The sequence below is a fragment of the Gadus morhua genome, chromosome 18, assembly GCF_902167405.1.
Source record: "Gadus morhua chromosome 18, gadMor3.0, whole genome shotgun sequence".
In the NCBI taxonomy this organism is placed as follows: Eukaryota; Metazoa; Chordata; class Actinopteri; order Gadiformes; family Gadidae; genus Gadus; species Gadus morhua.
In genome coordinates this window covers 16,080,451-16,093,140 of record NC_044065.1, presented here as the reverse complement: position 1 = coordinate 16,093,140, position 12,690 = coordinate 16,080,451, and the positions used below count along the sequence as shown (strand labels likewise).

The following is a 12,690-nucleotide window of genomic DNA, read 5'->3' as shown; positions in this document are numbered from 1 at the left end:
CACACAGACTCCATTAAACCGCAAGGGTTTGACTTGGGATTTTCAATCTGCTTCTGCTGCACTGCCGCAATATCAGCCCAGATGTTTGTCTCCGCCAGGCTTCACGTTCCGGGGGCTCTGACGCTGTGGTCCGGCCCTGGGTAGCAAACACAGAACCACCCACAGCGGATGAGATAAACAAGCAGTGTGATAAGAAGGACTCCTTCGCTGTGTGGCTCATGTGGGTTTTTCTCCTCCTCCACCCATTCCCCCCCCCCCCGATCTCCCCCCCACCCACCCATTAGCACGTTGAAGAACAAGGAGCTCTCTCCCGTGATTGGCCAGAAGGGCATGCAGGGCCCGGCGGGCTCGGTGGGGCAGCTGAGCCACGCGGAGCACAGCCCCTGCACCGTCAGGAGAGGTGAGCGGGCGGAGGGGGGCAGGTGGAGCTCTGGAGCGGAGGAACCAAACACCCCCTCCCGCACGGCTTGTGGTTCCGGCCAAGGGCTTCGAGCGCAAAGCATAAAGGACTTTTACTGTTTTACTCAGTAAAACAGTAAAAGTCTAAAACTGTTTTACTGTTTTACTGTTTTTTTATTAAATTTAATTCTTTACGTGCATATTTGCGCGGTATGTATTTGCTCTTTAACGTACTTTGTAGTGCAACTGCTGCACAATAATTTCCCTCGGGATAAATAAAGTAAGACGGTATCGCTTTTACTAGAGAAGATTAATAAACAAATTTATGTGCATAGCAAAAGCGTACAAGTAAACATAGTGGAGACTTTTTATCCAATTACTAGCAGTTTAATGCTTGTTTTGTGTGTGTGTGTGTGTGGGTTTTAGTGTGTCTTTGTACGAGTGAATGTGTGCTATTTGAGTCGTGTGTGTGTGTGTGTGCGTGTGTGTGTGTGTGTGTGTGTATGTGTGTGTGTGTGTGTCTGTATGTGTTTGTCTATGAGTGCTATTTGAGTCTTGTCTTTGTACGAGTGAATGTGTGCTATTTGAGTCGTGTGTGTGTGTGTGTGTGTGTGTGTGTGTGTGTGTGTGTGTGTGTGTGATTAACGTTCCTCTATCTACTCTCTACCCCTCCAGCGAGGAAGCTGGCCCCCATCCCCCCCAAAGTGCCCTACTGCCAGTCGGGGGCCATGTCCGACCAGTCCACGGGCCAGCCCTCCCCAGTCAGCCTGTCCCCCACCCCCCCCAGCACGCCCTCGCCCTACAGCTTCAGCTACCCCCAGGGCTACGCCACCATCGCCACCCCGGGGCACTTCCAGAGCTCCGTCACCTCCCAGTCGCTGCCCTCGCCCCCCTCGCTGGGGGGCACCCTGACCAAGGCCCGGCCCACCCCCAAGCCCCCGCGGTCGAGGCCCAACCTGCCCCCGCCCCAGCCGCCCAGCACCCCGGGCTCAAGCCCCCAGCCCCTGGAGCCCTCCCCCGGCCTGCTGGACGGGCTGTCCCCTGGGGAGAGCATGTCCACAGGTAAGCCCCCCGGCTGGTCGACCACGCTGCAGGTCAGAGTGGAGGGTCAGGCTGACACTGTTATTATTAAACACACAGTACGAAGGGTTTGGATGTGTTTGGATGTATTTGGAGTTGCTCTTTATGGTAAGAAATGTTGTATACAACCAGGTGGACTCCAGAACGATTCCGAAAGCTATACAACGTCTGAGGATTATCGTGTTACATACCTTTTAATACTTTTTTATACTTCTGTTTCTTTATCAACCTTATTCTGAACAAGATTAGTCGCAGACCAAAGGGTATACGAATAACACCAAAGCCTACAGAACGACCCCGAGGCTTGCCGTGTCCGGTTGTGTTGAGCTGGGACGGGCATCCACCAGGGTTGTGTGTCCCTGTACGGCACCCCCGGTTCTAACTCTCTCTACCTCTCATCCTCTTCTCCTTCTCCTTCTACTTCTTCCTCCGCTGTTCTGCTGGTTATTTCTCCGTCTCCAGCGGTTTGAGGCCAGAGGTTCAGTGTGAGTCTGTGTGTGAGAGGGACTTTTAGGGTAAGCAGGAGACGGCATTATGTGAAGCCTCACCCCTTTGCCCTTCACCTTGTCCTACCCTGCTCCCCGCAACCATAGTGACAAAACACACGCGCACACACACACGCAAACACATGCGCATACACACACACACACACACACACACACACGCACACACAGATACAGAGATACAGATACATGTATATACACATAAATACACATACAAACACCCATACCAACACATGCACATGTACACACATGCATACATGGCATCCATCCATCTCCATCTGACTAAATGTGGCTGGCCAGCACACTCCAAACTAGTTTGCGATTGCTTAAAGAAAGACTTTGGATCATTATTCTAACTGCTCCAGAACAAGGGCGACATGTCTAACACGTTTCCTATTGTTAAAGGAATCCAAAACCCTGAAGCAACTTCATTTGGATGAAAAGTGATGTAGTCGCTGGTCCAAATCTCCACTTGAATACAAAATCCAAGGCTCAAATGACCCTCTAAGGATAGAAGGCATGCTAATGCATGAGTTATTTGCTGTTTTTGGTTACCAGGTATCGTCTATCAAGCATTCGGTCTACCCCCACCCCAAATCAGATTGTAGAGAGGGTTGACAGCCGAACCCAAAACAGCAATTTAGACACTCTCCTCGCCCCTAAATAAAAGAACATGGGCAGGGAGAACGTGCTTTTTCCAAAATGTGTCTATGGGCGGGGACTTGCCCAAACAGGTGTTTTGGTTTCCCTTTTAAAGACAACAACTTTGGTCAATTCTTGTTCCAAAAGACCATTGGTCAGAGACGCAAAGCAGTTAATGTGGATCACGGCGCCTCCCTCTGAGATCTCTCTCAGCTCTCCGGGGGCTCAGTGATCTCCACTGACAGCGGCCGGGGGCCCGTTTCCTCCCCACTATAAAGGGAGCATAGACAGAAGCTGATCCATCGTCGACGCACCTTTGAGCAACCCCCCCCCCTCCGGCCACACCTTGTTGTATATAGCTGTGTACATGCAGGGCGATGTATGGATCTATATATAACGGCCTCCCCCCGCCACTCCACTAACGCACCCTGCCGCTCCCGTCTGCATGGTGGCCGACGCGATGCATGGCTCTCATTGGCCGTCCGGAGCGCCCTGCTGTGCGACCACGTTCCCCCGTCACCCCTGGACCCCCGAACAAAGCACCTCCCCTCAGATTGACCTTCTGTTTATCAAACAGCCTCACTCCGGTTCTTTCCACCCCACTCCCTCTTGGCACCCCCCGCCCCCCCCCCCCCCCCCCCCCCCACCCCCCACCCCCCTACCACACCGCTCTTCCTCGGGCTGTGTGTGTCCCGTACCCCCCCCCCCCCACACACCGCCGGTCCTGATCCCTGGATGTCACCATTGTCCCCATGGTCAGATCCAGGAGGCACGCCTGCTGATGTATGATGACCGCAGGGGACGTCCGGGTCACTTAATACACGAGCAGGGCACTGCACCGGCATCCCGGTCTGCTGACCTGTGTCCTGATGACTTGCCTGTGCATCGCCGTGGAGTTTAGATTGGGTTGTGTTCCGAGGCAGAACACGAACAGTGTTAAACATGAATGTGTTATGTTTATTCATGTACTAATGCCATTTCTCTCTCTCTCTCTCTCTCTCTCTCTCTCTCTCTCTCTCTCTCTCTCTCTCTCTCTCTCTCTCTCTCTCTCTCTCTCTCTCTCTCTCTCTCCCTTTCTTTCTTCTTTGATTTTGTTTTTCTCCTGTGTCCGCCCGGCCCAGATTCTTTTTGCAACCTGGATATCCCCATCATTAACGTGGAGCTGGACGGTATTTTTGATGAGCCCCTCATCGCCCCCTACAGGAACTCCATCGCCATCGTCCAGACCACCTGCAGCAAGGCCGAGTCGGAGGAGGAGGAGACAGAGAGCACAGTGCTATGACGTCACAGGCTGCCCCGCCCACCACCACGATCACAACCACACACTGCTAGCGCGGCACGCGAAACACCCTCCCTGACCCCTCGTCCACAACGTTCCAACGTAGGGCCCCCTTCGTCCCGGCTAAAGCACACAGGGCTATGAGTGGCTGGGAGAAAACATCATCGATTCAATCCCATAGAAAAACTGCCATTCTCATTCACTGTATCCGGGATTTTTATAAGTTCAGACATTTGCACGAAGGGAATTTTACCACAACCTCTGTGTTGTGCTTCTACTGGATCCTTGGTTTTATTCAGTGTTTATTTTTGATTTAATTGAAGTTATTTTCTGCCGTTTTATTTTTGCCTTATTTGATTCTCATACAATACATTTGCCTTCAACCGCATGCATCTGTAACACCGAAAAACAGGCAGAACTAAGGTTTGCTTTGTGTGGAGGGAAGAACCGCCTATTGTCGTGTACATCTGTCATTCCAAATGGTGGGCTCTTGTCTCGCGTTTATTCGAGATTAACCGCCATCTTTCAAGCCATCTGTAGACCCCCCCTCTCTCCCCCTCCGTCCGTCCGTCCGTCCGTCCCCTCGTCGTGGATTCTCGAAGTGGGAAGGGTTCTGGGAGACGAAACGGTTCAGTCCAAACGCCAGTAGCGCCTGAGCCTTTAACTGTGAGCGATGCCCGTGTGCTACGGTGTCTTGGAAAGTGTGTGTGTGTGCGCGCGCGTGTTCGTGTGAGTGTCGTATTTAGACGTGTCTGTGTCTGTGTGTGTGCGTGTGTGTGTGTGTGTCTGCGTGACGTGTTTTCTATCTGTACTCTATGTTTGCACAGTTGGTGTCGTAAAACATAAATGGGGAATGCATGTTTTTGAGCGTAATAAGGAACTATGACCCGGCCGCAGAGAGCTTGAACGCCTAAACTTTCACTGATGTTCTGTAGGTGTTTCCATCGTAGTCAATCAGGTTATCAGTCACTGAATATTTATTTATAAGGGACATTTTCAGAGGACGTGATATGATTACTATGGACAGTAATAGCAATCAAATCATATTTTTTAAGTAGGCCTACAGTAGAGCCATAGCGATTAACCACCCCTTCACATACACAGAATGTATTGAACTGTATACGGGAAGCGGAGAACCGGGCTTTGATCTGCAGAAGAATCCAAATATTCGGTGCCTCGTTTGGAAGTCACACTGGAACCATGTCTGCATGAAGTATATAAAACACAGTCACTAATAAGAGACATGAATTTACAGAGGCTTGACTGGAACTGGAAGCGGCCGGACAGAGGCGTCTCTCCTGTCTTTAGTTTTGATGCTTGTCTAAAGAAGCGGCCCCCGTTCTCTGGAGGGCCCCTCTGGCCCATGGTACAGCTTACAAACGGAAGATGGGTCGGCAACTCTACTAGTGCAATGCAGTGTGGAAATCCTTCTCCTGTTGACGGTTAATAGGAAACTCTAGGGAACAACGTTTGATCAGGAAAGTGTACAAGTGTTTATTTTGCTGAGAGTATTTATACAGATATATTTTGAATAGTTTATACTTGGTCGTTGTCGTTGATTAACCACCAAGCAAGACCAAATCAACTAACTGACGTTCGCAGATACAGAGACGGGGAATGTCACCGCGGTGACGTCGCAACCTTTATACTCCCTGAAAGGTTATCATTAAAGAGGATTCAGAGAACTGGCCATGATTTCGAAAACGTATGCTTCGGTGAAATTCTCAGTGGATGTAACGTGCACTGAAACCTTAATTTAAAGTCAAAATATGAAGATCGTTCATAGAGGTAACCATGTTTTCCTGCAGCAGCCGCTGTGTGTGGTGGTTGTCTGCCTTACGTCGGACCTGTCTGATCCAGATGGACGGCACGTTAACGTGTTTCTGGTGTGTGCGCTGACCGCGTAGACCGTTTCGAAGCCCTTCTTGTTGCCTCAAAGCTGCAGGGCTGATGTATCGTTCTGTCTTGGACATGATTCACAGGACTCTTGTTCATACGATTTCCTCTGTACATAAATGTAAATACTTAGAGGAGAGGGATATATATATATATATATATATATATATATATATATATATATATATACATGTATAGTATATACTATGGAAACCTGAATTTGACACATTTAGCTTTTTTTTGGTCTCAGCACAAGCTTTCAGATAAACATTCTACAATACTGTACATTTATCAGAAGCAATTATAATAGGGTATGGCACTGATATAGATAGCAAGATTAAGATCTACTTCACCGACTCACAATAGAAAAAAAAGTATTATTCAGCGTAGAGCAAAATCATCAACCAGTTTAGAACAAATTTCAAATTGCAGAATCTTTTATTTGTATTCATTCACAACTGACAGCAATTACGTTGTCCACCCAAACATTTGAAGGGATTTGACTAAATATATTTTATACAATTTTATTTGCAGACATTTTCTTTTATGAATATAGGTAAAACAATTCCCTGGTGAAATAGTCCTTCAAAACAGTGACTGTTTCCAGACGTTGAAGTTTGGAGCCTTCAATGATGGAAACGAGTCATTGTTAAAAGCCTGGGTCTCTTTTGTAAAACTGTATTGTGCTGTTTGTTATCCAGTACAAAAGAGGATTACTATTTAGGCCTGTAAATATTCACTTGACCCAACTTTACGAGCAGTCATTCTGTTAAACAGAGATCGGCATTCACCAGATCCAGAAACATTTTCCTGTATTGTAATTTTTTTAAAGCATGCCCTTTTAAAGATGAAAACAAAAAATAAATCAAAGGCTATTTATTGAATAGGTGGAATGTACTGTGGACATGGGTAAAAAATAAAAGTTCACCCCATAAGTGGTTGTCATGGGGATGTTGTGTTTTGTCAGTGTAGTTTTTACGTTTCAAATGTGGAGAGGGATATTTGATAAAACTGTGTTGTGGCACAATCTGGGAAACGTTTGGGTTAGACATTGTCCTCTTTGTACAAAACAGCAGCATGCCTTTTGACCATGCCTATCAAACATGTCTCATTCTTGCGCCCAGTATGTACGTGTGCTTGTATTTATTTTAAACGAGACAAACAAAAACCCGTGCAAAATTCAGCCCATAATTCTGTGCTCCCCTGAGCTGATCCATGCACACTGCAGTTTCCATGGGAAACGCCATCTTTTACTCCCCGTCTGTGAGAATTTGCAGAATGCTGAGCAAAGCTCGACTAGTATCTTCGTATGTACGATCAGTTTACATTTTCACCGAACACCAGAAAGTTCTGTAAATGCTGTACGTTGCTATCTAATGAAAATCGTATTCCTTCCCGAGCTGCAGGCCATTACGAGTACTTATCGGTTGATAAGCAACAAACAAACACGAACTAAAGACCATGTTTTCTGTAAACGGCGTCGTGAATTTGTTTGCTGGACTGTCTCCTGGTTCTATCATCACAGGTTATTTTCTTACTGTTTATTTCTACCATCTCACTGGGGCCAAAATAAGAAAAAGGAAATAAACTACGGATTGAAGGAACATTTTAGCCCTTTGTGTCAAACTCTGGACTCGTTTTGACGAGTAGAGATGGTTTGCTTGAATATGACAAATTATACGTGGAACACAGTGTACTGTACGATCAAAAAAAGAAGCCTCATTAGAATGTTCAACCTATTAAAATGTTTTTTCTATATACATCGTCTGTGGTTTGGTCTGAGTTGCTTGTAGACGCATTCATTGGGCGTGAGGGACGACATTTAAACAAGGCGGCAGAGCATATCACACTGAGTGACTGCATGAAATAAAACCTACCTATATATTCACTGTTAGTCAGTTTGGGTAAAAGCGTCTCGTAAATCACAAGTGTACTACTATATACTAAAATATAAACACTGACAAGATAACAGCAAATCCACTTTGGAACAGACAATATAAAAGGCCACCTAGAAGCTATCTCTGACAGAATACCGCCCTCTATTGGTACTACCACAGCAAACTCACATTGCATACCAGGTGCAACTCTTCAGGCCCAATAATACATCTGTAGAAAGTACACAACCCACATTTGTCTCAGTGTCACCCTGGATTGATCGTAAATAACAAATTCAATAACGACACAGAGGAGAAAATGAAGTTACGTCTGCGAGATAACATCTGATTTGTTTTAGGAGGTACAAGTAACATGCATGAGGATTCATACCTTTAAAGACCAAACATGTTACACGGTGGTTGCACAGCTGCTTCCAAAAACGTGACCTTGTAAACAGAAAATATCCATATTTAGTTATTTCCTGACAGTTGCTTAATTTGGGTTATACCTTATCACACAACAATCTTAAGACATCATCCATATCATTATTGATGATCTTAATCATCATAATTCAAGGTTTATGCGTCTGCATGCTTGTCTGACTGATCTTCATATATTCATATTCCCTATACATTAAATATGAATTATGCCATGAGTGCATACAGAAGGGGGGGGGGGGGGGGGGGGTGCTCCTACCAGAGTCCATGCAGATGTTGAGAGGAGAGTGATAGGTCTGCAGGTACTGCTGGGGGCTCAGCAGCTCTGGACAGGCCAGCAGGCGGATCAAGACCTCCTGAGGGACCACCAGCTCTGGAGCCTCCTCCAGGACCGAGCCCGGGAGAGCCTACACAGAACCAACGGGAGGAATATGTTGATCACTTATATGTGTTGTTTTGTGTTCGTATTTTAATACATTTTTGACCTTGACCGACCTTAAAAACACATAGTTTTAGATTTCATTGTTTTAGATTACGGTGATAGTTAAAGTCAGTCATTTATGGACGTAAATGTTAATCAAACATATCCTAGCCTAAGGTGCTGGCCTTCAGGTTTTTATTATGTTTTATTAATGCAGACGCATTAAGCACCTCGCTGGCTATTTCGAGGTGGGTGCCTAGCTTCAGAATCATGGAGCGGACTGTGTCAACCAGGGCGTCTGTACTCTCTCCTTCAGCCTCCTCTCCCAGGGTCCGGGTCTGCATCGTCAGCACCTTCAACCCATCGGTCAGTCAATGACATCAAGTCAAACGTCAGACCACGCATCAAATCATCAAGGTAAATATCCATCCATCCATCCACCGATCTATGTATTCTAAATAAACGCTAGAAATTGCATATAAAGACAGGAGTTAGCAGAAGAGAAAATATAAAAGACCCAAATCTAACCTTGTAGCTCCACTGATGGAAGAGTCTATTCGGCAGGTCATGTGACATGAGAACTACCTTTGCAGTTTCCACCTGACGGCTGGAGAGAGGGCATTGATAGCATTGAACACATATTGCTCCACATCCATAATTGAAGAAATTCAGGCCCAGAACTTGTTTTTCCAATAGTGACCATGGCGACCCAGGTAGACCAATGGGTTGCTTGTCTGGCCGTAACTACCCTTTACACTATTTCCTAAACATTCTTATACTTCCAGTTAAGTAGCCTATTATTCCCTGAATTAGTTTTTACAATCACTTAATCACAGAATTTGGTTAAATTGCATAGGAAACATTATACTGGATCACCGCCATCACAGGCAATATTGATTATGAATGATCAATATTGTTTTGAATATTATATGATAATGAATATTATGAATTATTCATTATCTGCAATGTATGCAAGTTTTGTAGGCTAATATCCTTTCTTATTCTGGGTTTGTAAGATGAATCAAACAGATGGACTTGCATAAATCACCCAGTATAATGTGTTACTGGCCTCAATTAAAAGAAATGATCCTTACCCCTCTTCTTGTAGGTCCTTAAGGTTCTGCAGGAGAGACACCAACACCTCAGAGGAAGACTAGAGGAAAGAACAAACAAGAGACATGATTAGAGTACCGTCGCAGTGTTTAACCTTAATGTAACCCTACATCTTGATCCCCCAGCGGACACATTGGTTGGGTGGCTAAACCTTTTAGAATCTTTGGAAACCATGACCACTATACGTTTGGCCCTCCCCACTAATCGATATGGCCTTCAGATGCAGAAGGCCCTCTGTAGGTTTTGGTGCGAGCTCACCTCGATGACGTGGAGCAGGCAAGAGGGATACATCAACAGAAGGCCGCTGATGCCTTCCACATGGTACTGCCTCTGCAGTCGCACGTTCAGCTCCTCGTAGTGGGCTTCACAGAGAGAGAAATTTAATTAGTGCTGAATAACGGGGGAAATAATGCAAAGAAAATGTATCGTGCAGATAAAAAGATCCACACAAATCTTGATGGAGGGACACCTTTTCCCGCTGGTGCGACATAACATGTCGTTCGATTTGAAATGCCGTTTTGTCTGGCTTTCCTTTGGTTTTATTGGACAATTTGAGTGTCACAGGTCTTACAAGTTGTACGTTTTACGCGTTGGAGGTGTGAAGGCAATAAAGAACATTCCAGACAAAGGTCCGGGGAAAAATGTCTTTCGGTCAGAGTATCCCATATCTCCCATGTACCGACTGCTACTCAAACTGAATCGTTACCTCTAGGTACAATATCTCTTCAATCATTTTAAAAGCTCACATTAATAAGTCAGTGATAATTCACAATATAAAAGTAAAAAGGTCAAAAATGCTTTTGACCTTGTTGGATCAAATGAGGAGCAAATTTGTCATTCCATGAATTCTTGATGTTTATCAGAGATTAAGATTACGGTTCAAGCGAACCCAAAACATTAAACCAGACATGTACACGTCCCGGTAACGTTAACCTCCAGGCGAAGACAACGATTAAGGATTGATTAAGTGAAATAGTCCACGGCCAGACGAGCGACGCTGTGGTCTAGGATGCTAGTGGAGGGAAAGGGATCTCTTTAGGTGATACATTGGAAGACATCCATCCCCTGGTTAGAAAAATAACGCAGAGTGGATTGATGACTGATGGGCCTTTTAGACGGCGGTTCTGAACAGAACTGGCTGACCTCCCAGCTTCTGCCTGTCAGCGAGGCTCTGCGGGAGGGCGGCGATGACGATCAGCCGGTGTAACAGGAACTTCTGAGGAGACACAGAGGAAGGCTTTTGGAGGAGCGGCGCCAACACATCCACAAGGTAGCAAAGGGAACCGGAGGATAGAAGGGATAGAGTCGCTGAGGCTGGGAGCTGGCAAAGGTGGTGACGGACCCCACAATCGTACATGCACACACACGGACCGGTGCATGCACGTGGGCGGGCACACACACACACACACACACACACACACACACACACACACACACACACACACACACACACACACACACACACACACACACACACACACACACACACACACAAACACACAGGCTCTTTTTTTTTGTTTGTTCCATTTCACACCATCAAATGTTGGCACATTCCATCAACAAAAACATTTGCAAAAACATGATCTATTTACCACATAAAGCAATACTACAAATGAAAAAAAAACAATGTTTTTATCTGACAATATTCAAATACCTTTACCACACCATTCACTAAATATGCTTTAGTCAGCGAACAGGTGAAATGGACCTTTCGCCTGACGTGAGAAATCTTACGAACCATATCTTCTTCTGAATGGGTCAGCCTCCTGAGGGACATACACTGATGAAACAAACTAGTCCCCTGCAACTCCTCCTCTGGCTCCTGTTTCTCCTTCTCTACATTTTGCAAACAGTTTCTCTCCGGCTGCCTGGCCGCCCTCCTCGTGCGTCTCTCCATCCCAGTGAGCGGGTGAAGGAGTGCAGCCAGAGTGGGTGGTAGCCAGGCTCCTGTCACTGTTTACGCTTGGTCCATGGAAGCCTATATCCTGGAGACCTGCAACCATTGTTCTCCCTATTGCAATAAAAACCTCCTGGACCCACACACGTGACACTGCCAGTCGTGGAGGGCGTGCTGTGTGCTTGTAAACGTGTGTGTACTGTAAATGTGTGTATGTGTGTGTGTTTGAATCGGTGCTTGCTTATGCATTTGTGTGTGTGTGTGTGTTTGTGTGTTACTGTATCTGTGCTTATACATGAGTCTGTGTGTGTCTGTCTGTATGCCGGCTTACGCATTTGTGTGTGCGTGTGTCTGTCTGTATGTGTGCTATCTATGCATTTGTATGTTTGTGTGTGGCTTTCTGTAGGCAGGCTTATTAATTTGTGTGCGAGTATGTGTGTGACGTCACTGACGTGTGCGTGTGTGTATGTTCATATGGTCTCAATTATACGGTACTCAAACTGTTTGTGGCTTATGCACGCCCACTGCAACATCAAACTGTAGGAAGGGCTTGCGGCTCTCCTGGGACGCTTTGATAGGCTCGTCATCGGAACCAGAAAGAGGTGTCTATGACAACGGATCACGTTCTGTACTGGAAGTATTTCCGGTGTAAATCCCTGCCATCCACCTCCAGTGCACTGGTGTAATGTTAAGGGAAACTGAAATGTTGGTAGTCTTTCTAATTGGTTTAACTTGTTAATGGGATTAGCCTTCTGAATCATGGACCCATTAGCCAGAGGCCTTATCTGCAATGCAATTGTCTTTCTAAAACGCAAATGATAATATCAATGAATTCTGCCCATAAAATACCAAGGGCCACCGCCACAAACCTTTCTCATTGTCCTGTAATATTCTTCAAAGAGTGAAAGTCTGTCTGGAACGGACGAGTTCCAGGCTTTTAAAGGACTTTTATCACTTCGTAGCGGTTTGGAAGTCATGGCTGCCAGTGTTTGAGTCAGTCGATTAGTAACTAGGCAACCAGCCCCCGCAAAAAGGCAAAAAAGGCAGTCAACGGTGTCCGTTACAACGTAAAATCAACGTTTCTTGAAAGAAAAAAAATACAAGCCTCACACATTTGACTTCAAGCAACGTGTATGTCATTAAATAAA

General features: G+C 45.9%; 2 protein-coding genes across 7 annotated transcripts in view; one reads left to right on the top strand and one right to left on the bottom strand.

The window, feature by feature from the left end:
- Positions 1-7,559, top strand: part of LOC115531160 (rho GTPase-activating protein 44) — a 61,626-nt gene extending 54,067 nt beyond the window's left edge. For 3 of the 4 annotated variants that reach the window (XM_030340263.1, XM_030340262.1, XM_030340264.1), the window contains 3 exons: positions 285-400; positions 1,075-1,461; positions 3,746-7,559. In XM_030340263.1, coding sequence (XP_030196123.1) covers positions 285-400; positions 1,075-1,461; positions 3,746-3,906 — 664 coding nt within the window. In that variant the 3' untranslated portion in view covers positions 3,907-7,559. Of the gene's footprint in view, positions 1-284; positions 401-1,074; positions 1,462-1,941; positions 1,995-3,745 lie in introns of all 4 variants that reach the window. The other variant, XM_030340265.1, reaches the window with a different exon arrangement.
- Positions 6,247-12,657, bottom strand: tex47 (testis expressed 47). Of its 3 annotated transcripts, XM_030340281.1 has the most exons (9): positions 11,384-11,756; positions 10,789-10,861; positions 9,904-10,007; positions 9,627-9,685; positions 9,061-9,139; positions 8,763-8,885; positions 8,371-8,518; positions 8,065-8,120; positions 6,247-7,905 (listed from the first exon to the last, which is right to left on the bottom strand). In XM_030340281.1, the coding sequence occupies exons 1-8, from the start codon at positions 11,540-11,542 to the stop codon at positions 8,083-8,085; spliced, it is 783 nt and encodes a 260-aa protein (XP_030196141.1). In that variant the 5' UTR covers positions 11,543-11,756; the 3' UTR covers positions 6,247-7,905; positions 8,065-8,082. The 3 variants fall into 3 exon arrangements, with proteins under 3 accessions (XP_030196141.1, XP_030196142.1, XP_030196139.1); XM_030340282.1 differs by lacking the exon at positions 11,384-11,756 and adding an exon at positions 12,412-12,657 and having other exon boundaries at positions 6,247-8,120; XM_030340279.1 differs by having other exon boundaries at positions 6,247-8,120.
- Positions 12,658-12,690: the final 33 nt, after the last annotated feature.